The sequence below is a fragment of the Semicossyphus pulcher genome, unplaced genomic scaffold (genome assembly GCF_022749685.1).
Source record: "Semicossyphus pulcher isolate SPU_LCO1_2020_fin unplaced genomic scaffold, fSemPul1.0.p SCAF_18, whole genome shotgun sequence".
Classification (NCBI taxonomy): Eukaryota; Metazoa; Chordata; class Actinopteri; order Labriformes; family Labridae; genus Semicossyphus; species Semicossyphus pulcher.
Genome location: NW_027211691.1, coordinates 11,218,921 through 11,242,237, shown reverse-complemented (window position 1 = coordinate 11,242,237; position 23,317 = coordinate 11,218,921). Strand labels below are relative to the sequence as shown.

The following is a 23,317-nucleotide window of genomic DNA, read 5'->3' as shown; positions in this document are numbered from 1 at the left end:
AATCCAAATTGCTGTTGGGATTTATGAATCGGAGCCAGAATGGTGGACCTAAAGCAATTCTTAGAGCCATGCCCGTAGCAATATATCAAATATCCCCAAGTGACAGGACTAAACTGAATAGTGTGGCTTTTCTTTGGTACATTGCTGGTTTGCTATATTTTTTTTGTATGCTACGTGTTTTTGTAAGCATTGTGAAGTGTTATATGCTGGTTTAATGTTAACTGCACTGGGATAAGAGGTGCTAAAGGCCACGACCAAGCAACATATGACTCTTGAGACCATTAAACATGTGGTCCAAACTTTGAAATAAGAAAGAAATTGATGATTAATCAACCATTATCCAGTTTCTCCAACAAATGAAGCATCTAACAATCGAGTGGCTCGGCAACAGAAGCCATAGAAGCCCTGAAAGTAGATCCAAGATGCTCTTGACTAAGCTTGCCCATTGCATTGCACCACACACGGAGACCAAGGGCTTCCAGGAAAGAAGAGACAACTGGACGGAACGTTCTGCATTTGGCGTCACATTGAGAACCAATCAAGAAAATCACTTCACATTGTACTTAAGAACAGCCTGTCTTTGAAGAACTCATTCACACACTTCATAAAATACTAGTCACTTGTTTATATGCGCTGCAAGTCTTGTACAAGTGAGCGCATGAGCAACAAACGGTTACGCTAACATGAATGAACTGTCTGTCCTCCAAGGTCGTCCTCTCTGGTGTGGCAGGTGGCTCTTGATATCTACTTAACAGATCTTGGGTCCAGAAATGTGTGCCGTAAACAGTTTAATATTTGCGGTGTCTAAGTCAGTTAAGACATTTATTTGCTGGATCCGTTTCTGAAACATTTGTTTGATAAACATTTCAATATGGGCGCGATAACTGTGCCACAGAGCAGAGCCAACCGGTTGCATCTGTGGATCTGGCACAGGGGCGATCTGAGGTTTATGATTTGGCTTCCATGTTTATTCCTCGAAATGTGTTTCCTCTCCAACACTCTGTCAACCCTGTAGTTCTTCTAACACCATGGATCCTCTCTCTCTTTGCTTCCACTTCCCTCTTTTTTTTTCTTCCACTTATCCTTTCTCCCTCATTCTGAAGCGTGACTCGCCCTCAGGCTGTGTTTCTATATCCTTATGTCCTTCCTCTTCTTTTCTATGTCTTTGTCAACTTTCTTTTGACTCTCTTTCTTGAAGCTCTTAATGTGTTATTCAGAATATTTCACGAACAAATAACAGCAAATAAAGCTTTTATTTCTGTTTCTGAAGCTGTTTCTGAAGCTACATATTTTAACTTTTTGGGCTAATTTCTGCAGTAGGTAAGGTCGGCCTGGTGCTTCAGGCTAAGAAACTACAGAAAGTCCAATATGCAGTCCCAGAGACTTTATTAACAGTGCAACAATGATCCCCTGCAGGGATATGTACAGTGCAGCCCTGGCCAAAAAGAAAATAACTGAAGAAAAGATAATACTTACAATAAAAGAGAGAAAAAAAATTATGCAAACTGTGAAAAACAAAGAAGCTTTGGCTCTATGAAGGCCCCTCATAGTTTGGGCTCTTGCAGCTCTATATGCTCCTTTCGCTCACCTAAGCAGGGTACACACTATAAGATTATCAAGCTGATTTTGGGCCTGATTCTCCCCTTTCCACAAAAGTAAGCAAAGCTCAGATTTTTTGATGGTTCTAAAGATTATCTTGCCAGTTTTTCCTGTGGTGGGAGGTATGTCAAGAGTGATTTTACTTCCCCCGATCTGCTCAGAAGAACAGAAACATCAATATTCCCATTACTATATCCTGTTGTGTGGGGGGAACCCTATGTGGAACCCCAAGGACACACACTCTGTGGATTGTCACGTGGAACCAAATGATAGCCAATTGGGAAGCAAGCTGACTGAAGAAGGAAGCAAAACAACCGCAGTCATGGCGGCAAAAGCGAACATGATGCATAAACTAACGCCGTCCCCACGACTTCATCCATAGTTTTAATTTCTTCGGGAATTTTCAGTAAAAAAGGCGTCCAATCATCGCCAATTCTTCCTGCCCGTCATCCACCATGTTTGTTTTCTCTAAAGTCACGTTTGACCGTGAGAGATTTTGCGAGATTTCCAGTATGGAGAGAGTTCTGGTTGGAATCAGTTAGTGTGTGGGGTGCTGTTTGGGTCATATCGTTGCTCTCCACACACTATAGAACCACAACTCAACTGTCAGCAGGACCTCCAGTGTCCTCTTTTACAACAACTGGGCCCTATATAAAGACAGATTACAAATCAATGAACCATCAGCATACAAACATGTGGTCTTTAAAGTATCATACTTGCCACCTACCACTAGTCACACCCCTTATAAGCCAATGGCAGGCTTCAGATCTAGTTGGCAGTTAAGGCATGCAAGTGTGTTGGAGGAGGAACAGGTAACAAACTGTTGTTAAATTTTACTCGCATATTATTTTAATATATTTATTGTTTCTGTCAGAAAAATGTCAGTGGGTTAGGGTTACTCCTCCTCCCCCTAATTATAGGTAATTTCTTGTGGAATCCCTTAAAGCCCCCGCATATGCTGCAATCATCAAGCTATTCTTTTGTAATCAGGCAGCGATTGTACATATAAGTGTTAAAAACTATGTTGCATATTTTACCTTCTTGCTATGATTGAAAATCCTTGTAAACACGTCATTATTTATTTCTAAGGCCTCTGCGGGCTTCCTCCTCTTTAGTCCTCAATTAACCCTGTCCAATAATCGGCTGTGCCTCCCGTAGAGAAATGAACAGTATTCCAACTTCCACCCCACTAATCACAAAGGCAGCATCAGTAGGTGGTCCTGTGTGCCTGTATGTGTGTGTGTGTGTGTGTGTGTGTGTGTGTGTGTGTGTGTGTGTGTGTGTGTGTGTTTGTGTGTGTGTGTGTGTGTGTGTGTGTACATGGCCGCTATCTGCCCTTGCCCCTGGTGACGGGGATGTGAGGCGAGGCGGAGAAGGGAGGAGCTCAGGCCCTGTCACTGGGGAGCGCTTATCACAGTGAACCAGGAGACACACACACAAACACACACACACACACACACACACACACACACACAGAGAGATGCATGGACAGTGGTGCATACCTATACTTGCAGGCCTGTAGCTGCACTAACACACACTTTTAAACACATTTATGTGCATAAATGGGCAAAAATTCAGTCAATTGAAAGGTCATATATATAGCGGTTCATCATCTGCGTACAACTTGATTTTATTCAGCCTTTCTTTGTTTTTTGTCATAATACCTTGATTTTTTTTTTTTTTTTCTCGACACTTTTAAGACGTAATTCTGCAGACGAACAAGTAAAACATTCATTAATAGTCACAGTAGTTGCAGTTCTAACACACATCTCGTACACACACACACACACATCTGTCGCCCCTCTGCTCCACTGTTCCTGTTCTCTGTTCCCCCGAGGTTATGTTCAGGGTCAGAGGTCAATCCTCTGAGGCATCAAAGAGATCGCACAAAGCTAAAACCACATTAGCCTCCTCCTCCTCCTCCTCCATCTGCCCTCTGCATGACTTTCCCCTTCTCTTTTTTTTTTTATCACATCTACAATATTCTCTCCTCTCACCCGTGTTTGGCCTCTTCCCTCGAATTCTGTGCTCTTCCTCCTCCTCTTCTTTCCTCCCTCCTCTCTTCATCTTCCTTGAGTGATAGGAGCGAGACAGAGAGGCGAAAGGAGACAGCGGAGAAGTCACTTCATCAACCACAGTCTGATAATTCATCAGCAGCTGTTTAACTCGGGGCTCCTTTGTCTTCATTAGCAGCCGCTGATTTCGCTTCATAAAAGTCATTAGAAAAGTTGTTATCGAAAATCCTGCGATACTTTGTGCACGTACGTTTGTACTCTGTCTCAGGTCCTCGCTTAGAGGAAAAGGAATGAGCTCTTTCTGTGATTAAAATGAGATTAACTTTCTTTGAATGTTAGTGAAGTTGCAGGAAATTAGAGGCAAGATTAAAACCTCTGCTCAGAAGTCGAGTTTCAGGTTTTGAAATCATCTTTCTGGGGAGATATTGAATGAGGCACAGACACGAGATAACTGTTTAATTCAGAATAAATTGATGGCTTTTCAGAATAAAAGTGTTTGAAATGAAGCCAGTTCTACATGCATTTATTCTGCAGCTAATCAGTGCTAAAGTGTTAGCCGTGATGCTAACAGATACATGTGGAACCGGTTGTGATTCTGCTTCTGTTTCTTTTCTCACAGATAACTACTGGAACGCTGCATCCTTCACCACCCCGTCATCCTACCTGCACTTTGCCACCTTCCAGGGCGAGACCAGCGCTGACATCTCTTTCTATTTTAAGACCAGCGCGCCCTACGGCGTCTTTCTGGAAAACCTGGGAAACACTGACTTCATCCGCTTGGAGCTCAAATGTAAGATGCATCTTAATCCTCTCTGTGCTCGTCTCTCTTTCACTGCCTCTTACTCTGACTCTCTATCTAGCAGAGTATGCGCTTTAATCCAGCAGTCAGAATAACATGTACGGATGCAGAGGCAAACAGCCAGTCAGTTGGCGTCCTGATTACACCGCACCACTTTGTTTGATTGCAAGAGAGAGCAATCATTTATATAAGGTAATTGGTGTGTGCAATAATTATGTCCATTATGAACCTCTGTTTAACCAGATCGCCCATTTTCAGGGATGACAAAACACAAGCCCTCTCTCGCACACACTGACAGCTTCTCTCTCTCTCTGTTTATCCAAACATATTCACGCAAATTGGAGCGTTTAAATCTCTGTACCTTTTTACACATCAAAAGGGACACTGTCAATTAAACTGTATGTATGTCGGTGTCCAGAGTGTGACGCTACATTGTTAAACGTTGGAAGAAAATAAAAGAGATGGCGGCCGAGGAGAGGAGAAAGACAGGTTAAAATTTAAACAATGCTTCAGCTTTTCACCGCCATTCACGCTCTCCCGGTCCTCTCTGAGAAAAAATGATTGACACGCCACGGTGTAGGTTACTGTGAGCTTGTTCCAGCACCTCAAATTAACATCCCCGCTGACTTGTTTGAGCCGCTCTGATCAGGAATGTTAAAATACTCGGGCTTCAATTAAATGGCTGAGCTGCATTGTGAAGGCTGCTGGCGCCGCACGGCTGTCCATAGATGAATTATTGCTTTTCATTCAGCATTTAAAGGCCCTTTCTTAGCCAGTGTGCCCGCCATTTGGTGTCAAAATGCCAGCCGGTAAGTAGACGGGAAGTGGAGGGATGATGTTTGAGCCAAAGTGCTTCTAAAGCCGGCATGCTGAATGACATTGTGTCAGCTGGTTTGTGGACTAAAAGTTCGATAAGCTTCTTTTATTGTCCAGTTATTTCTTAAAACTAAACAGAGCCAAACACACATACATTCTCTTACATACAAAAAAACCAATGTGCTGACTCTATCCTACATGCAAGTGCAGTGAGAAGTTAGCCAAAGGGGGTTGTCTCCGAAAGTGCACCCAAAAGCTCACACAAATATACACTAAGTTTCTAGTCCGTCCAGGCTGCACAGCAGGCCACAGCAGATAGGAAGTGCATGTGTGTATGCGTGCGTGTGTCTTTCCCGAGGCTTCCAAAATGCCCCCACATCGATTTCCTCTCTCCTCTCCCCCTCGCTATCATCTTGCATTTTGCCCCACAGCGCACATTTAGACACACACTCGCAAAACGCCTCACGTCCACACAAACACACACACATAATCTGTGCCCTCTCGCTGCTGCTGCCAAAAAAAACTGTATCTGCCGCAATCCAGTCAGGCCATGAAATGACTAGCATTAGGCCGGAATAGCATAGCCGCAGCTCAAAGCGCATATGCACGCACATGACCTTGTGGAAAACACACATTACTGCGGCCTCGGCGGACTGAGGTGGAAACTATTCCTCTTTGAATCTTAATCGAAAGAAGGAGGCATGGACACATTTGAGAGGCTGCACTGAAGACGTATTCAGGACCATGTGAGCTGGACTGGTAACAGGATTGTGGACACATAGAAAGGTCTAAAAATACAGGAATGCTTGACTTACGGGGTGCTCTGATGCTCTGTAGGCCTATGCGCCAAGTATTGAGCCCTAAAGACGCTGGTATTTCAGTGATAGTGTTGCCCAAAGGTTATAAACATTTCCTGCCGGGGATCCAACAGAGAAATGTACTTTCCTGCTGCAGACATCGGCTTATAAAGTTATGTTATGGCCTTTTTTATGTGGAGAGCAGACAGACGCAAAGTTTACATCAGAAGTTTAGCAAAAGTCTGTGCAGCTTTAGCTTTTTAAAGTTCCCAGATGTCCTCCTGACTTGTTAAAGTAATATCAAGTTATCTACTGAGGAGAAAAGCTAAAGAAAGAATGTTTCTTCAAACTTCCAGAAGTATGGCTGCACGGTGTTGGGGAAATACAGGAAATTATACCAGATAAACGCAGTGGGTTTTAAGACTTTAAGGCTATTTTGTTCTAAATAAACACGACTCCTTCCTTACTTGTACCACATTTCTTTCAGTGAGTCTGACACCCACATGAAAAAGTAGAGAGAGTTCAGGCTAAAATAAATACAAGCGGACTTGTGGGCTGTGTGTCGGCACGCTGCAGTTTGTAGCCGCTAAAGAACGGTCCGTTAATGTAGCCACAGCGCTAACGTGCACCGGCACAAGGTTTCGCTGATTACAGGAATACTCTCACTTATAAGGAACCTTACGTAAAAGAGCGTCCGCCTCGATCATTCCACCAACATGATCTGTGACGGCAGCAGCGCCACGTGCTAGTTTAGTTTACAGGCAGGAGACACAGACTCTGCAGCTCAGCGGTCAGTTCACTGTGTGCTCTGGGGAAGAGCTGCACTGATGTGATATTAGACTGACTTCCTGTGGAGTGGTCATTTAAAACGAGAACCGTTGAGTTTCGTTTTGCACCGATCAACAAAAAAGTAGCAGCTTGACGTGTTTCACTTAATTACACTATCGCACGTCCTGCAATGCCACTTTTGAACATGTGCACATCACAACTGCGATTGTTAAACGTTAAAATTTTTAACCAACCAAAGGCACTGACATTTTTGCATTCACGTTACATTTGTGTTTATTCTCACTGGTTAAATATAACCCACTAATATTATGCCTTTTTATATGTGGTGGTAAGCTACACTATCAAGTCTGGGTCTGTAACATAGGCACACACAGCTCAGCTAATTTTACCGCCTTCTGGAGGGGATGCATCAGGATAAACTTTACTGCTGCTTCCAGCTACTTGAGAATGACTAGTGCCCAGTTTGATGACTCGTTAGCTCATCTTGAAGGTTTTTTTAAGATGGACAACAAAATCTGGTGTCTGCGCTAGCTGTGGAGTGCTTGACCATCTGTCTCCTGTGAGCTACACAGCGACTGTAATGTGGCTTACTACGGAGATATGAACCCAAAATATGTTGAAAGGATGACTAAATAACTACATCAAGATGCTAGAAACAAACAGCTATTAAATTTCTTGTTTTTTGAACGCAGGTCAGATCGACCATCTCTAATGCATGATGAAGACATCATGAAAAACTCAACGCTAATAGGCTTTCGTGACACAGTGGCAGTTTCTTAGAGTTTCCACCCTGTGGGAATCTGCTGTCGACACGTGAATCATCTTTTCACTGACTTGTATGTAATCCATTCCATGGCTTTGATTTGGTCTGAACACATGTTACCAATTACACAGGACTCATTGCCAGAGATGTGGACTTGAGACTTGGTGACTTGGACTCGAGTCGACTCGAGTCACTGTTTTGATGACTCGCGACTTGACTCGACAAAAAATAAATGACTTGATACTTGGACTTGACTTGAGGCATGATGACTCGGATGACTTGCGTGTGTCCTTAAGTTTGAATGTTAGCTGTTAAATAGAAAAGGATCAAATTCAATGTTGTCAAGTTTCTGTCAAACTATCAAGTATGTACGCAGCGCAAACTGGGAATCATGATTGGACAACTCCAAAAGCTCCCCGGTATGTGATTGTCATGATTGGATGACTGGCTCCTCGCTATGGCAACACGCAACAGCAAAGCCCCCAAAGAGAAGCCTCATTACTCGTACTCGTTACTACTCAATGCTACTCAGACCAGACCATCATCATGGCTGTGTCTGTGCCAAGATAATACAGATACATTTCATTGTCATACTTTTTGAACAGGTCATTTAATTGGCCAATAATATCATTATTAGACGAGCTACTAATACCTTGTCTTTTCTCTTTATAAAGACCGGATACTGCAGGTAAGAGTGCTGGATCTTAGGTGGAAAAAAAGTGTCATGACTCGGGACTTGACTTGCTTTAATTAAGGACTCGACTTGACTTGACTTGCCCAAGAAAAAAATACTCGAGACTTGCTTGAGACTTGAGCAAAGATGACTTGGTCACAACGCTGCTCATTGCATTGTGGTCCTGTATACAAAACACAAAATGTTTTATTTGAAGAGCATTATTGAAAAAGAAGACTTTAAAGAATTTACTTTGAATCCTGTTTCAGCATCAGAAGCTGCAGGTTCAATGTGGCACTTGATTATAAATTCCCTCCTTAAAGAGGCCGGAGTGTTAAAACCGTCTCAGGAGGGACACACGAGTGAGAGGCTAACCGAGCAGATGAGACGGACAACAGTTTGAATTAGAGGAGAGAGATTGAAGATATAATCCACTGCCAGACATCTGAACACACACGCTTGTGTGTGCACACGCAGAAAAGCAGCGAACGTCCACACACACACACACACACACACACACACGATCAATCTCTTTCACTATGTATCATTGTTTGGCTGCACTGAGTCATAATTCAGAACTGTGCTCTCCCAGCCTTCATATCAAAAGATGAATACAAAAACAAACAGCAAAAATCTCTGCTGCGTTTTTTTCTTTAGGCCAACATGCAAGTTTGTCTGACACACTCAGAATTACATCCACACACGCACACACATTAGCATTTCCGTCATCTATCACGGCTATGCAAATAGATGAGGCGAGCGCCGTGCTCGGAGGGCACTTTAGTTTTCATTCCAGCCTGTGGACAGAGAATAAAAAGCAAAGTTGTACGGCATCAATCTTCCTTTACAGTGCTGCTAAAACAACACACAAATACACCAATGCACGCACACACATCCTTTCAGCATAGAAGCTTTGTTTCTATTTGTGTATTGTGATGTATGTTTGGCTTTCTTTCAGCATTTAAAATAAGTGATGTGGCTCCTCCCTGCCCTGCAGACCTGCTCTTTGCATACAGGCGTCATTATTCAGCGTACTTTAGCTTGTCAGAGCACTCATACACTGTGTGTGCATGCATCTATTTGTCTGCACGCTGCCGTGCATTGTGGGTAATTTCAAAGCACTTTTTTAGATTTATCTTATGGGTCAGTGCACTCAGCACACCCGGATAGGTTTTTGCAGAGATGATTTCTGGTGTCTTTTAGATCTCATCAAAGTGGTAATGATGATGTCTGCAGTGAAGGGATCAAGGTGGGAAGTAAAGAGGGAAGGAGTAATGGGAGGGAGGATGGGAGGGAGGGTAAAGTGACGGATAAGAGTGATAGGGGATGGGTAAGTGGGAGCCTGAAAGCAAGCAGTAAATGAAAAGACAAATGAACAAACAATAAAAGGAGGTTATAGACAAGGAACGGAGGGAGGATAAAAGGAGGAAAGGAATCATGAAGTGAAAGAAGGAAGGATGAACAATATATGTCGCGTAGGAGAGCAAGAGTTAAAAGAATGGAAGAAAAAGTGAGGTGAAAAAAAAGACAATTACAAGGAAGCAATATAAAAAGGAGGAAAAAGGCCAGGCATATTGATTGGATAAAGAGAAAAGGAAAGTTCATTTCCCCATTGACCAGCACGTAAAATAATCTGCTCTAATATCTGAGCCTAATGAAGCCATAATGAAGCGGTAACATACAGAGCTCTGAAGTGGTTATTCATCATGTCTATGACTGCAGCGCACTGCTGCCAATAACCGCCATATGCCAGCACACAGAATATATAGCTTTTATACAGCAGCCTCACACAAGCAGCGAACATTAAGAAGAGAGGCACATTTGGTTTTAATTTGACAACTGCAGAAGAAGTAGTTCCCTCATTGTTTCCTCGTTGCTGCTTTGTTTCTTTCTTCGGTGAAGGAAAAAAAAAGATTCCTTTGAGGCAAAATTTAGTGGAACATTTCTTGTCAGAAAAAAACAACATATAACTGATTAAAACCAACATTGTGTTGCGGCTGAAAGGAGGACTGAAGTGCCACTCATCTTTAAAGGAGCAGTTCGCCCCTGGAAAAAAGCCTCTGTCAGTCAAAGCTGGTGTTCTCTGTAATCGATAGAAGCAATGATGTTTGAAAGTGGTGCCATAGCTGTGGAGAAAGTTGTACAAACAGCTCATGGTTTCGCCCATTCTACATTCCTACAACACCCAGCGTGCATTGCGCCCCTCCCTCTGAAAGGAACGGCCCAGCGAGGGACGCTGGAGTGAAATACTACCGTTTTCGCTGCAGACAATGGCTCAGAGCGGTACAGAATCTGAAATACGATGAGAATATACCGGTGGATCGTCTAAAAAATCTTCAGGTCTGCAGTCTACATTTCAAACCTGACGATTTTGAACGAGACATGACATCGGAGGCGGGCCTCCTGCACAGGTCACATGATATAGCCTAAACACCATCAACCCGGCCGCTCCCCCCGTGGAGCATGTTCCTGACTGTTACCTGCTGCGTTTACACATCGGCTCACCCTGATTTCTTGCGATTTTCCCAGGAGGCTGGCAGGAAAAAGTCCGTATACAGTCGGGATGAAAAATTTGCCCGTTTGCGTTCACACACGCAGCCCAGCCGGTCGATGCATGTGAGCGTGTGACAGAAGCTATAGTGGGAATAGATTGATCACTGTTCCCTGCAGGGAGGTTACACGCCATCTGACAGTGACCTCACCGAAAACATCTGGAATGCACAGGTGGTGGGCTCAAACACACACATACACAGAAATATCGATGACCATTTCACCTCTTATGGTTATAAAAGGCCAAACAGCGCCCCCTGTTGGTGTGCTGAAACATAAGGCTACTAAAATTGGAAAAGCAATAAACTTTATGTCCTTTCAGGTTCCTTAATTTCCCATAAAATACACCAACCACTGTCTTGACTCAGGCGCACACACAAACCCTGTTGCTTTAAGATGATGAAAATTAATTATGCAGAAAAACAAGGACATACTGCACTCATTTTTTATTCATTTCCCCTCTTTTTTCTCCTCTCTTTCTGTCATTTATCAAGTATTTCTCTTTCTCCCTCTTTGGCTTCTCCAGCTAAATTAGTGAAACCTCTAAAAGTTGAAGAACAGCAAACAGGAACCGCCGCGCCACCACTTCATGTCATGCAAAAGCAGCAGTTCCTGGCATCTATCGACTGTCTGCTAGATTAGTCCTGTCCAGACCTGTGAGCAGCCGCGTATCGCAAAGCTGAAATCTATACAAGCCGAATGAGCGGCCTTGAAACAAATGAGCCATTAGATGGGAAAATGAACGCGTATTTACCTGCAGAGTGGACTATGACAGAGAGGGACTTTTAGGGGTTAGGAAGTTTTTGTGGTATGATGAATGACTTTAGTAACTTTAATTTTTCTCTGCAGCTCCGAAAGTCGTCTCCTTCTCCTTCGACGTTGGGAACGGGCCCGTGGAGCTGACGGTGCACTCGGCCGCGCCCCTCAACGACGACCAGTGGCATCGCGTGATGGCCGAGCGCAACGTCAAGGAGGCGGTGCTTCAGCTGGATCAGACGTACCGGGCGTCGCAGCTCGCTCCTGCGCAGGGACACACGCGGCTAGAGCTGTTCAGCCAGCTCTACGTGGGTAAGACACACACACAAACAAAACAATTAGCAGCCCGTGTATGTAAGACTGACTCACGTACACATATTTGATTGCAAATTGAACTTTTAATATCTGCCATGTGTAGCGGGGACACTCGCAGAAACAAACACACCGTAATTACCAGCTCCTTTAGTGTGCAAAGCCTAAACACACATCATCCGTGTAATCATAAAGGGATTGAATTAAAAAAAGGACTATCTGTGCCGTCTGCGTTTCCATTAACGCTGCCCTCAGATGCAGACGTTCATTACGGAGGGACGTCTGATTGTTTCAGACGTTATTAGATGTAGCAGCCTTTACTGGAAGGCGCTGGCTTCTCTTTTAAGAGGCTTCAGCGCCGCTTAGCCACAGCTACTGCTAATTAATTGAATGTTAATCCAACACACACACACGCAGCCATTTCACGTTTTATTATAACACGCAGAAACTCATCCGTGTAAGCGGTGCAAGTTTTAATAAAGTTGAAACTGAGGCTGTGAGGCCGTGTGACTTTAACTCGACTCACGTGTATAGAGGTCATTTCTTTGATACGTTAATACTGCGGCTCAGCGTTTATATTTCTCTGGATTAAGAAAGTATTATTGCAAAGGAGGATATCAACTCTCTGACTTTCCCACTTATCAAGCTCTTATTATCACACCAATTATACTCACATTTAATTTAAGAGCAGCGGTTTGTCCCTCTTAAACGCCTCTCAAGCTCATCAGAAGTTCAAATGACGGCAGATCCGTCCACTTTTCTCCTCTCACTCTTTTGCTTCTCCGTCTCTTCCTTTTTCTTTTGTGCTGAGCCGTCTGTAAAAAAAACGAACTCCGGGGCTAAAATAGTTTCAGGGATTTGCGGATAGAAGGAAAAGTGCTGAGGCGGATCACGGAGTTCCTACTGTCTTAAAAAGTTCTGCCCAAAGGAGATTGTTCCAAATTCCAATCAGGCGTCCCGATGTGATAGCCTTACCCTCCCTGATCCCCGTTTATAATATAATTTCATCGTCTCATCGCTTTTGCTGATTCCGACGCTGCTGAAACAGCCTCACCTTATCATGCTCCAATTCGCCTCGCGGTGTATTTGTGCTTTCATTTAGGGGAATGGAAAGGGGCAGGAAAGGGTTCGTGGCGGTGAAACCGAGGGGAGCGTAATGGCTTCCAGATAGCGCTGCGGCCCGTCACCTCATTTTGGACGGGCGTGTTTTAGCTTTACTGTCAAATGAAGACGGACAGGAGGAGGCTGACGGAAACATAGGAGATAGTGGAAGATAGGGAGGAAGCAGGAAGAGCCACAGAGGTGACAGCGACCTCTCATATCTGATCTCTAATCCCGTCCTAATCCTCGTTTTTTTGAGACAGGAAGTGAAGCACAAGGGAGAGCGAAGTGAGAGGAAGTGGTTTAAATTCGGCCTCCCTGACATCCAGTAAAGATAGAGATCTTCTTGTGTTTGATGCAGAGATTTCCAAGAGCGAGGAGGCATCAAGATTTTGTCTGTAACATCCTCCGCCACTTCACACGCTGTCTCTCTTTGATATTGATTCAGCTGTTCCAAAGAGAAAACCAGATCCAGACACCTGAAAAGAATTCAGATGATATAAATGACCAGTTTGTATGATTTCACACAAACACACAGCAGGGAAGCACAACTCGGAGCTTTATTTTGCCGCACCTTGCTCTCATATCCGTATCTGTATCGTCTCCTTCTCGCTTTCTCAATCAATATGCTCCTCATCAAGCATTTGATTGCTTTAGTGTTTACTGCACAGCGGCTCATTTGCTCTAATGGCCTTGAGAGTAAATGTTATACCATCAGCCTGCTGTCATTTACTTCACACTGTTAACTTTTAGCTCTCACTTCATACGTGCACATAACCATCAATCTTGTCACTTTTTATTCATTTAAAGTTGCCATCTGTTCTTTTGATTTCCCCGTTGATTAATGCTCACTGTCGCTCTTTTTTATGAGTTTGCATGTTTTTCTTAATCCTCTCATGGTTGCACTTCTTTTGTCTTTCTTTTCTACTTTTTTGTTTGCTTCTGTCTTCATGGATCCACATCTTGCTTGTTGCTCGCTGCATGTTTGGACGCCTTTTAAAGGGAAACCGGCGTCGCTCACCTGCCAAGACAGTAGGTAACATTTAATGAGTACAATGAAACATCTCGGGTATTGATAAAGTTATAACACTATGACCACCTGCCTGATACTGTGTAGGACCCTCCTTTTACCACCAAAACAGTCCTTCGAGGCATGGACTCCATTAGACCTCTGAAGGTGTGCTGAGGTATCCGGCACCAAGACGTTAGCAGCAGATCCTTTAAGTCCTGTAAGTTGCGAGGTGGGGCCTCCACGGTTCAGACTTGTTTGTCCAGCACATCCCACAGATGCTCGATTGTATTGGGATCTGGGGAATTTGGAGGCCAAGTCAACACCTTGAACTCGTTGTTCCTCAAACCATTCCTGAACCATTTCTGCAGAGTGACATGGCACATCATCCTGCTGAAAGAGGCCACTGCCATTAGGGAATACTGTTTCCATGAAGGGGTGCAGCAATGTTTAGATAGGTGGGACTAACAAAGTAACATCAACATGAATGGCAAGACCCAAGGTTTCCCAGCAGACCATTCCCCAAAGCATCACACTGCCTCTGCCCTGATGCATCCTGGTGCCATGCCTTCCCCAGGTAAGAGATGCACATGAGCCTTGGTCGCCGGGTTACCACTTTTCCTTCCTTGGACCACTTTCGGTATGTCCTGACCACTGCAGACCAGGAACATCCCACAAGAGCTGCAGTTTGGCCCTTGTCAAAGTCGCTCACATCCTCACGCTTGCCCATTTTTTCCTGCTTCCAACACCTCAACTTCAAGGACAAAATGTTCCCTTGCTGCCTAACATATCCCACCCACTGACAGGCGCCATTGCAAGATAATCAGTGTTATTCACACAACTATGAGTGGTCATAATGTGTTAGCTGATCTGTGTATATCTATTTATTTTGCAACTCTAGCTAGAGCTGATTGTAGTTCAGCCAGGATCTGCTCATGCTCTTGTGCTGCTCATTTATATATTCTACACTTTAACACACAGGTAAGAGGAAATACTGCACACTCAGGCTTACTGCAATATACATAAGTACATTTCCCATGCATGGGTCCATCAGAAGCAACCCCATTATGAACCTTTAAGAGAGATAGCTGAGGGGGAAAACGCTGTAAACCAACAGATATGAAGCACTGGGCTGGTAAAATGGGATTTACATGATAATATCTCCCCCCTGGAGTTGCTGCAGGGTTAGGAAAGCTTTTGAAACGACATTTAGACTGTATGAATCAACCATGTTCATCTTAAACCAATACAAATACTGCGGTAATAAAAATGGAGTGGGTAAACACTGTTCTGGCGATCTCTACGGTGTTAAACATCAAACAGAGATAGAACTCACTTGTGCAATGATAATAGGAAATATGCAGTTGTGCATCCTGGAGTCTGCAAGCTTCAATCAAGCTTAAAATAACAGTCCACATGCATGTATAATGCATGTCTGTTCCCTTAAGTTTACACAGTGTTCAACTGCATAACATATGTTTATTCATCATAACTCAGAAATGCACATTTCACACCAAGGTCAGAACATCACCTCTCTTTTAATTAGGCTGTTGTATACTTTGTGTTAATATGTGAGTCCATGTGTGGGTGCTGCATATATCCTAATTAGTATGAAAGCATCCTCATTAGCACCTCATTAAGAGACACGCACACCGCAGCCATTAATAAATATCTGCCAAAACATGCTACATGTGTTACATATTTTATTTCTGCTCATGTGTCGGAAATACTGATTCCATGTGTGTATTTCTGTGCAGTCATGCAATTATTGTGTGTGTGTTTGTGTATATTTGTATGTGTGTCTAAACCACAGACTGTATAAAAAGATGGACAACATGACAGCTCCCAAAAAGTGAAGCCAAAACATCTCTAGTGCCCCCTGCTGACTGGCTGCAGTATAGGTCATAAAGCCCGCCTCCTCCATGGTAGCAGATGGGACATGAGTCAAACTGTAAAATCAAAATACAACATGGTTTCTGTCATTGTAGTTAGTTCTTATCATGCTGATTTACGTCCAAGTGTTCATTTTTCTAAGAAGTTTAGTTTTAATTAGTTATTTGAGGCTGTAAAAATTATGATTGACAGCTCTGTTGACGAATCTGGCTCCTGCAGACGATCTGCTCTGGATTAGCAGAGTAGAGGAGGAACGGTGTGAGGAGACCTAGCTAAAACAATCACTACAGTCATTGAAGTTTCCATATCTGTGAGTGTCTGCTTCAGAATACGCCGACGTGCGGGATCCTTGCCGGGTTTTTTCAGTAAGTTAAGTGTGTGTTTTGGTTAGCGGAAGTGGCTACGGCGGCTCCACCCGACGATCTCTACTGCGCAGTCTCCGGTTCCAAAAAACATTTCAAGCGCAAGATGGCAGCGCCTGCCTCTTGGGTATTTTGGCTACAATTTCATACAATTAGAGTACATGGAGAGGCGTTGTCCATCTATATATACGGTCATTGGTCCGACTGGAGTTTAAGGCTGATGCTGATGTTGACTTTTAAGAATAATCAGAGAGATTCAAGCGAATTCAAACATATGATGGGTCTGTTTAGCAAGATTCTGTTACACTTGGTTGTAACAAAATGATTGAAAGGTAAAAATAATAGTAGCTGTGACAAAAACTGCAGTAAAAATTCAATTATTTAAAGCAAAGGCAATTAGATTAAGACATAAAACCAGAAATATGAACCTGAGTAAGGAAAGAGGAAGGCACTTAGTCATAAAAATGCAGCCTAGAAAATATTGCTGCAATTTCCTGCAGAGAATTTAATGTTTTCCAATCTACTATCTATTCATCATTTGTGATGAGCCACATACACTTTAGTTAGAATCAGTCAGGCTCTTTTAAGTGCCATTTGTGAGATCAACAGAAACTCAATGCACCTGTATGCGTGTGTGTGCGTACCTGTGTACGTGCCCCCCCGTGTCTCTGCAGGCCTCGGAGCCTGCTGTACGTTTAATCAGACACTGATTTAGACCTGAGTAAACAGGTGGCACAAACCTCCAGCCAATCAGTGGTACAAAATTGATTAATTAACAGGTGTGCTAAAAGTCAAACCCGCCGTGGGAAGAGAAAGTGGAGAAAGGGAGTGAACGCCCGGCTGCATCCTGATGTATGAAAAGCGTGCTGTCTGAGGCGGCTCAGCTAGCATATGCGTGGCTAGCGCAGATGCAGCTATGTGTTTAAGCCTCCTTAATGCGTCTCCCTGAATGGACGCGTCTCTGTAATCCACAGGATGCAATTGAGAGGTTTTAATAACTAAAATGCCCCTCGGCTCTTGTTAATGATAGTGTGTGTGTGAGTGTGTGTGTCCGTATACTTGTGTTTGTCCATACAGTGTAAGAGTCCTCTGTGGGTCTGCCTGTGTACGTTGTAATCTATACCTGTGGGTGTATGTTTATGAGTGTGTTTATTGCTATAGTCATTTAGGTTCACATTAATCTATTTAACACCCCTGCTCTGTCCGAGTTAATGGGTAGTTAGACAGTAATGGTGCAAGGCCAGAATGACGATGGAAGCACTTTAGGGGAATGGCTATCGACACCCCAAGGCTAAGCATTAATGCCTATATTGACTCGTTCAAGTCAGGTGTGCCGTGTGTGTGTGTGTGTGTGTGTCCGTTTTATGTAGTTTACACACCTCTGTTTGTGTGTCTAGGCTTGTGAGATGTTCATTAAGACACAGTGTTCATTAGGCGGTTTTAATTAGTGAGGAAATCAAACGAGTTGAAGGTTGTTTCAAGAGCGGCGTCACAGTCGGAACGATTAACGTGACATCAGTAGCTTCCTCCAGGCGTTGGGATATTAACGTTTGCAAAAGAGATTAAAACAGCCTCTTGTATCCAAAATGACTTCTGTGACCCTGACGTCCGTTTGTCCTCCTTTATTTCTCTTCTCTTTATGCTTCACATATCCTTGATTCCACCTCCGCTAGTCTCGTTTTTTCCCTCCTTACCTCTTTCTTTCTCGCTCCGCAGGTGCTGCAGGCGGGCAGAGGGGCTTCCTCGGCTGCATCCGAGCCCTGCGGATGAACGGCATCACCCTTGGCCTGGAAGAGAGGGCCGAGGTCACGCCCGGGGTCAAGCCCGGATGCCAAGGCCACTGCACCAGTTTTGGGATGTACTGCCAGAACGGAGGGAAGTGCGTGGAGAAATACAACGGCTACCTGTGCGACTGCACGGACACCGCGTACGACGGGCCGTTCTGCACCAGGGGTGAGAGGAATTTTTAGGGAAGACAATTTCCGTCTTAAGATTGAGGAGCTGATGCTACGTAATGTGAACCAAGCTGCTTTTCATCTTCAAAACTTCAGGCGCAGGAGAAATCAGGCTCCTGCTGTGTGGGCTTTCATGTATTTCTTCATGTCAGATTTTATTTCCTTTTTGCCAGCACTGCAGGGTATTTTTTTTTTTTTAAATTACCACAGGTATCTAACAGTAGCAGATAATACTTTTTTTTTTTTCCATTTGTGAAACCACATTATCATTGGAGTAGTTCCTCTTCAGACGCAGAGCCAGAGTCAAATAGCAGCAGGTTTACTGCCGCAGTAGTTATGTTTCAATCGGCCTCATTGCCTGACAACCCACTGTGATTTCTGCCGAGCTCTGTGATTGTCCTCACTTCCTATTCAGGTTGGAGCTGTCGGTGTTCAAAGTGTTTGGGCTTATGATAAAAGGCATCGATTGAGAGTGATATTGTGCTTACCTACCAATTCTCCCTGACTTTAGAGAGCGCTCGCTGAATGTTAAATGTGTGCAAAAGCAGAGCTGAGAGAACAAACCAACAAACAAAATAAAAAGTGCTGTTACCGAGCGGTGTGTAGCTCTGACGTTCAGAGATGTCACACGGCAGCTCTGCTCCATGCACTCTCGCATATTGCTCAAACATGGTGTTTGTTTCACAGGGATTCATTAGATACAGCGTTATAGTTCTTCTTCCCAAAACAAGTTTTCATAAAATGCTCAGGGGAGAAGAGCAGCGCTGTCAGAGAGTTGATCCCCCCCACACGTGAATTAATTTGTTTCCTTAAAGCTGAACAGTGTTTTTCCCCCCCGTGCTCGTGGCAGGGGGGTGACGAGATGACAAAGTGTGTCTGTGTGTGCGCGTTTCTGTGTGTGATGACGTGCTAGTGTAAGACATGAGAGGACCTCTTCAGATTTCTGTCATCGCCAATCAGGCATTTTAGGATTTGGAGAATAGAGGGTGTGTGTGTGTGTGTGTGTGTGTGTGTGTGTGTGTGTGTGTGTGTTAGTCTGTGTGTGTGAGAGCATGTGTCAAAAACAAGAGAAAATGCAAAGAAAGGGGAAGAGCACACCCTTGTGTCTGTTTGTATCTGTGCACGACATTTGTCTTTCCTCTTCTTCTTTTTTTCCTGTTTTACTCATCTCTGCTTCCTGGACTTATCTTCCTTCTTTTTCTACTCATGTCTTTTCTCTCTCACCCCTTCCTCCTTCCTTTTTAGTCTTTTCCTTCTCCCCTTGACTTATCTCTTTCTACCTTGTTCGCCTTTCCTCCCTCCTCTAACCCTTAATCTTCCCTCCTCCTCTTCCTATTTTCCATTTTTTCCCCAATTACACACCCCTGCTTTTCCTTTAACCTCCTCTCCTTCCTCCCCTTTTTTCCCCTTGTAATTTCTTCCTCAGCCCTCTCCTTTCTTCCCTCCTCTCCCAGTTGCCTCTCTCATGTTTCCTCTTTCTGAATTCCTGCCTCCTCTCTCCTTTTTTCCACCCTCTGTCCCTTCCTCCCAGGGAGTGAAAAATGCATGAATCCAGCCATAATTGCACGGTGCATTTCCCTTGTATCCATATTTACACACTGCTCAGGGGACCCTGCGGTATTATTATTATACACTCTCATTCTTGTGCTTTTCTACCTTTGAGGGTCACTCGGATTCAGTGTTAACATGTACATATACATGGACACACACACACACACACACACACAGGCTAAGATACCTGTAGTGGTTTGCATGCTTGCACAAATTCCCTGTCCAACACTTCTTCATGTGCACACACACACGCATTAAGAGGCCCTGCCCTGCAGCGGATTTTTCTCATTCCCTTCCAAACAATTTTGTGTGTTGCTGCTGAAGCTCTGGGCAAATAGTCAGAGTCTCTCTTCTTCTCTTCCCAGTAGGGCAGAGAAGCCTGACACACAGACCCCAAAAAATGTATACATCTTGTATTTGAGTTTTAAGTAAAGAGGGTTGCAAGTTTGGGGCTGATCAGAAGCGCCTTATTATAAGCGCCCATTGCCTAATTATAATGTGTTTGTGAAGATTTATGCACCAATGAATAAAACAAGAAATGCCAGGTGTAGGAGTTGCTTAGCTAACTTAATTAACTGCAGTAGCTAAAATTAGCTCGCTCATGTGACACATTTACAATGTGGGACAAATCAGCGAAGAAATAAGAGGTACGGCTTTGTCCACAGGGGGCGCCAAAACACAAACCGAAAGTTCCTCACAGGAGCTTTAACAGTCAAATGTATCACAAATTTTACATTTTTGCCCTGGACAATGTAAACAAAGGCAGCGTGCAGTTAATCGCTTCATCTGACACCAACCCACCGCCAGCAGTTTCAAGCATTAAAAAAAAACTATATAGAAATAATCAATCTTGTTGCTGATGGTCTGGTTTGCTTTTGTAGGCCATATAGAGTAATCAAATTAAATTAAATTAATCAAAATTAATTTCAGTCTGTTTCATGACCAGCAAAAATATCCTCACAGGACCTTTAAGTGATAAAATTCAAGTAAAATTGGAAAATCTTTGATGACGTTTCGCAAAAATAACACAGCAATGACCCAATAGCGTTAGCTAGGTTAGCTTAGACAAATATCTCTCACTTAGCCTACTCTAAAATACATGAATAGGCTACTACCAACTCTAAAACACAGATGCCATCTCCATGCATTTATGAATATATATTATACAACATGCTTGAGAAAGAGTCACAGTTTGTGTAACGTCCTGAAACTGTACATTTTTTTTAAGCTAGCTTAGTTAAACAAATGTCAGTAGGGTGCTAACGTTAGCCTGCTAATATGACACCTTTGGAGGGTAAATTAAAAGAGGTGGCTAATCTAACCTGAAATTGTTAGCTAGGTTAACATATATTAATTCATTTTAAACCGCATGGATAATACTGACTCTGATATATTTCTTAATTTATGTATTCTTACTTAAAATAAATACCTGCAGTTACAAAATAGTGCCATTTTATCAATCAATTTTAGCACGTTTGGAAGTCATACCACAGTTTTTGATGCAGCATTTAATGGTGAAACATCTAAAGCATCTAAAGGTCGCTCAGAAGGTGTGCATAATCATAGTATTGGATTTTAACAGCTTTTGAAACCAAATACATGAACTGCAAAGGTGAAATTGGAACTACAGCAAAGGATTTAGTGCTGCATCCTCTGTTTTTTGTTTCATATATAATCACAAGAAGTAAAAGAAGCAGTCAATTTTAAAGGTTTAAAGGTAGAAGCTATCTTTTTTTACGTGTCCTTCCTTTTTTTGACAGATAGATATCGAGGCTCATCATGTTGGTTTGTTATTCATATATTGTTCTGTAAGTAATTTAAAGGATTCAATCTGACAGAAATATTGGATTTCATCTGGTCTAGGTCTAATTCATGCATGCTTGCAGACACCGAACAATCCATCCGCATAAGAAAACGCAGCCTATTTGAAAAACTCACCAGCTCTCTGCCTGGTTAACACAGAACAATTGATAAAATAGCTCCCTCCAGACTTCCAAAGCTTGAAAATATATCAGCGCACAGCAAAAATTGTGGTGCAGCCGAGTGGAGGTGAGGGTTCTGCCTCTACGACGATACCAGTCGGAGAACTTACCCATTTTCTAGTAATAAGCCTTCTATTAAATTTAAGTAATGTAGCTTGAAGTATTTATTGTACTGTGTCCGCTGGGAGACGATGGGTGAAGTGAGGCTTTGAAATAAAATGCATAAATGTGTTCACTTAGTATTCTCGAATCGTATGGGGTGCAGTTTTCATATTTTCAGTGCTGCGAGTGAGGGAAGGCAAACATGACACGAAATATTCCATAGTTACACACACACACAAACACTGTTTTCCCTGTAATCACTCTTTAATTTAACGCACATTATGCCCTTTATCTCCTCGAACTGACACATAGATGCTGTGCAAGCATGCACAAACACAAACACGCAGCACAACAGAAAGCGTGAGTTAAATCAGGTCCCTGCCTTTCAACACTTGATTATAAGAATCAATAAGCCTCCTGGAAGGGCTGGAATATGCCATTAGGTCTGTTAATGTACTGGTGAATAGTGCATTGTTTGGTTTCAGACGCTGGAGCTCAGAAATTAAACATCCACTTTACTACACCTTCTGAACACAGCCATATTTATGTGTGAGCCTTTTCTCTCTGGTCTTATAATACGTCTAACCTGAGGCTTCTTTATTTCTACATATATCATCTCAAACAATTGCACTTTTTATAGTTTTAAAACACCGACAAGTTTGTTTTTCCCATGTCGCCCCATCCAGATGTCGGGGGTTTCTTCGAGGCGGGAACCCTGGTCAAGTACAACTTCTTACCTGAAGCAGTCGCAGGAGCCAGCAGGGACTCGAGGTTCCTGACTCACCACCTCATGCCACAGGAAGTGAATCTAACGAAAGAGGAAGTGGCCTTCAGTTTCAGCACAACCAACGCTCCTGCTATTCTGATGTATGTCAGCTCCAAGACGCAGGACTACCTGGCTGTGGTTTTAAGGCACAATGGTAAGATCTTTACACAGTTTGTGGGTGCTCAATACAGCTTAAAGTTATTCTTGTTAATGCTGCAATTTACGTTTTTTAAAGGGCCAGTTTGCCGATTTTCAACCTCTGTCCTATCATGCTATTATGGGGAGATAATGCCATTATGGTAGGAAAAAAATGCAATTTGGCTCTGTGCCTTTGGAGGACGTTATCCGCTTCTCCAATGGGCCCTGGAAAACCTCCACCAGACTATGTTAAACGCATCATCTGGCGGAGGCCAGGGAGCTCGCTAAACTACACCTCCTCAATCTAGGACGCCCGCCTCCGATGTCATGTCTTGTTCAAAATCGTCAGGTTTGAAATGTAGACTGCAGACCTGAAGATTCTTTAGATGATCCACCGGTGTATTCTCGTCGTATTTCTGATTATGTACCGCTCTGAGCCATTGCCTGCAATGAAAACGGTAGTATTTTGCTCCAGAGTCTCTCGCTGGGCCTTTCAGAGGGAGGGGCGCAATGCACGCTGGGTGTTGTAGGAATGTCGAATGGACGAAACCACGAGCTGTTCCTACAACTTTCTCCACAATTATGGCTC

At 43.3% G+C, this 23,317-nt stretch overlaps 1 protein-coding gene across 1 annotated transcript in view; it reads left to right on the top strand.

Moving 5' to 3' along the window:
• Positions 1–23,317, top strand: part of cntnap2a (contactin associated protein 2a) — a 397,107-nt gene that overhangs the window by 344,643 nt on the left and 29,147 nt on the right. Inside the window, exons 18-22 of the mRNA XM_069666987.1 lie at positions 4,234–4,404; positions 11,651–11,869; positions 13,973–14,002; positions 17,951–18,187; positions 22,511–22,744. Coding sequence (XP_069523088.1) covers positions 4,234–4,404; positions 11,651–11,869; positions 13,973–14,002; positions 17,951–18,187; positions 22,511–22,744 — 891 coding nt within the window. The remainder of the gene's footprint in view (positions 1–4,233; positions 4,405–11,650; positions 11,870–13,972; positions 14,003–17,950; positions 18,188–22,510; positions 22,745–23,317) is intronic.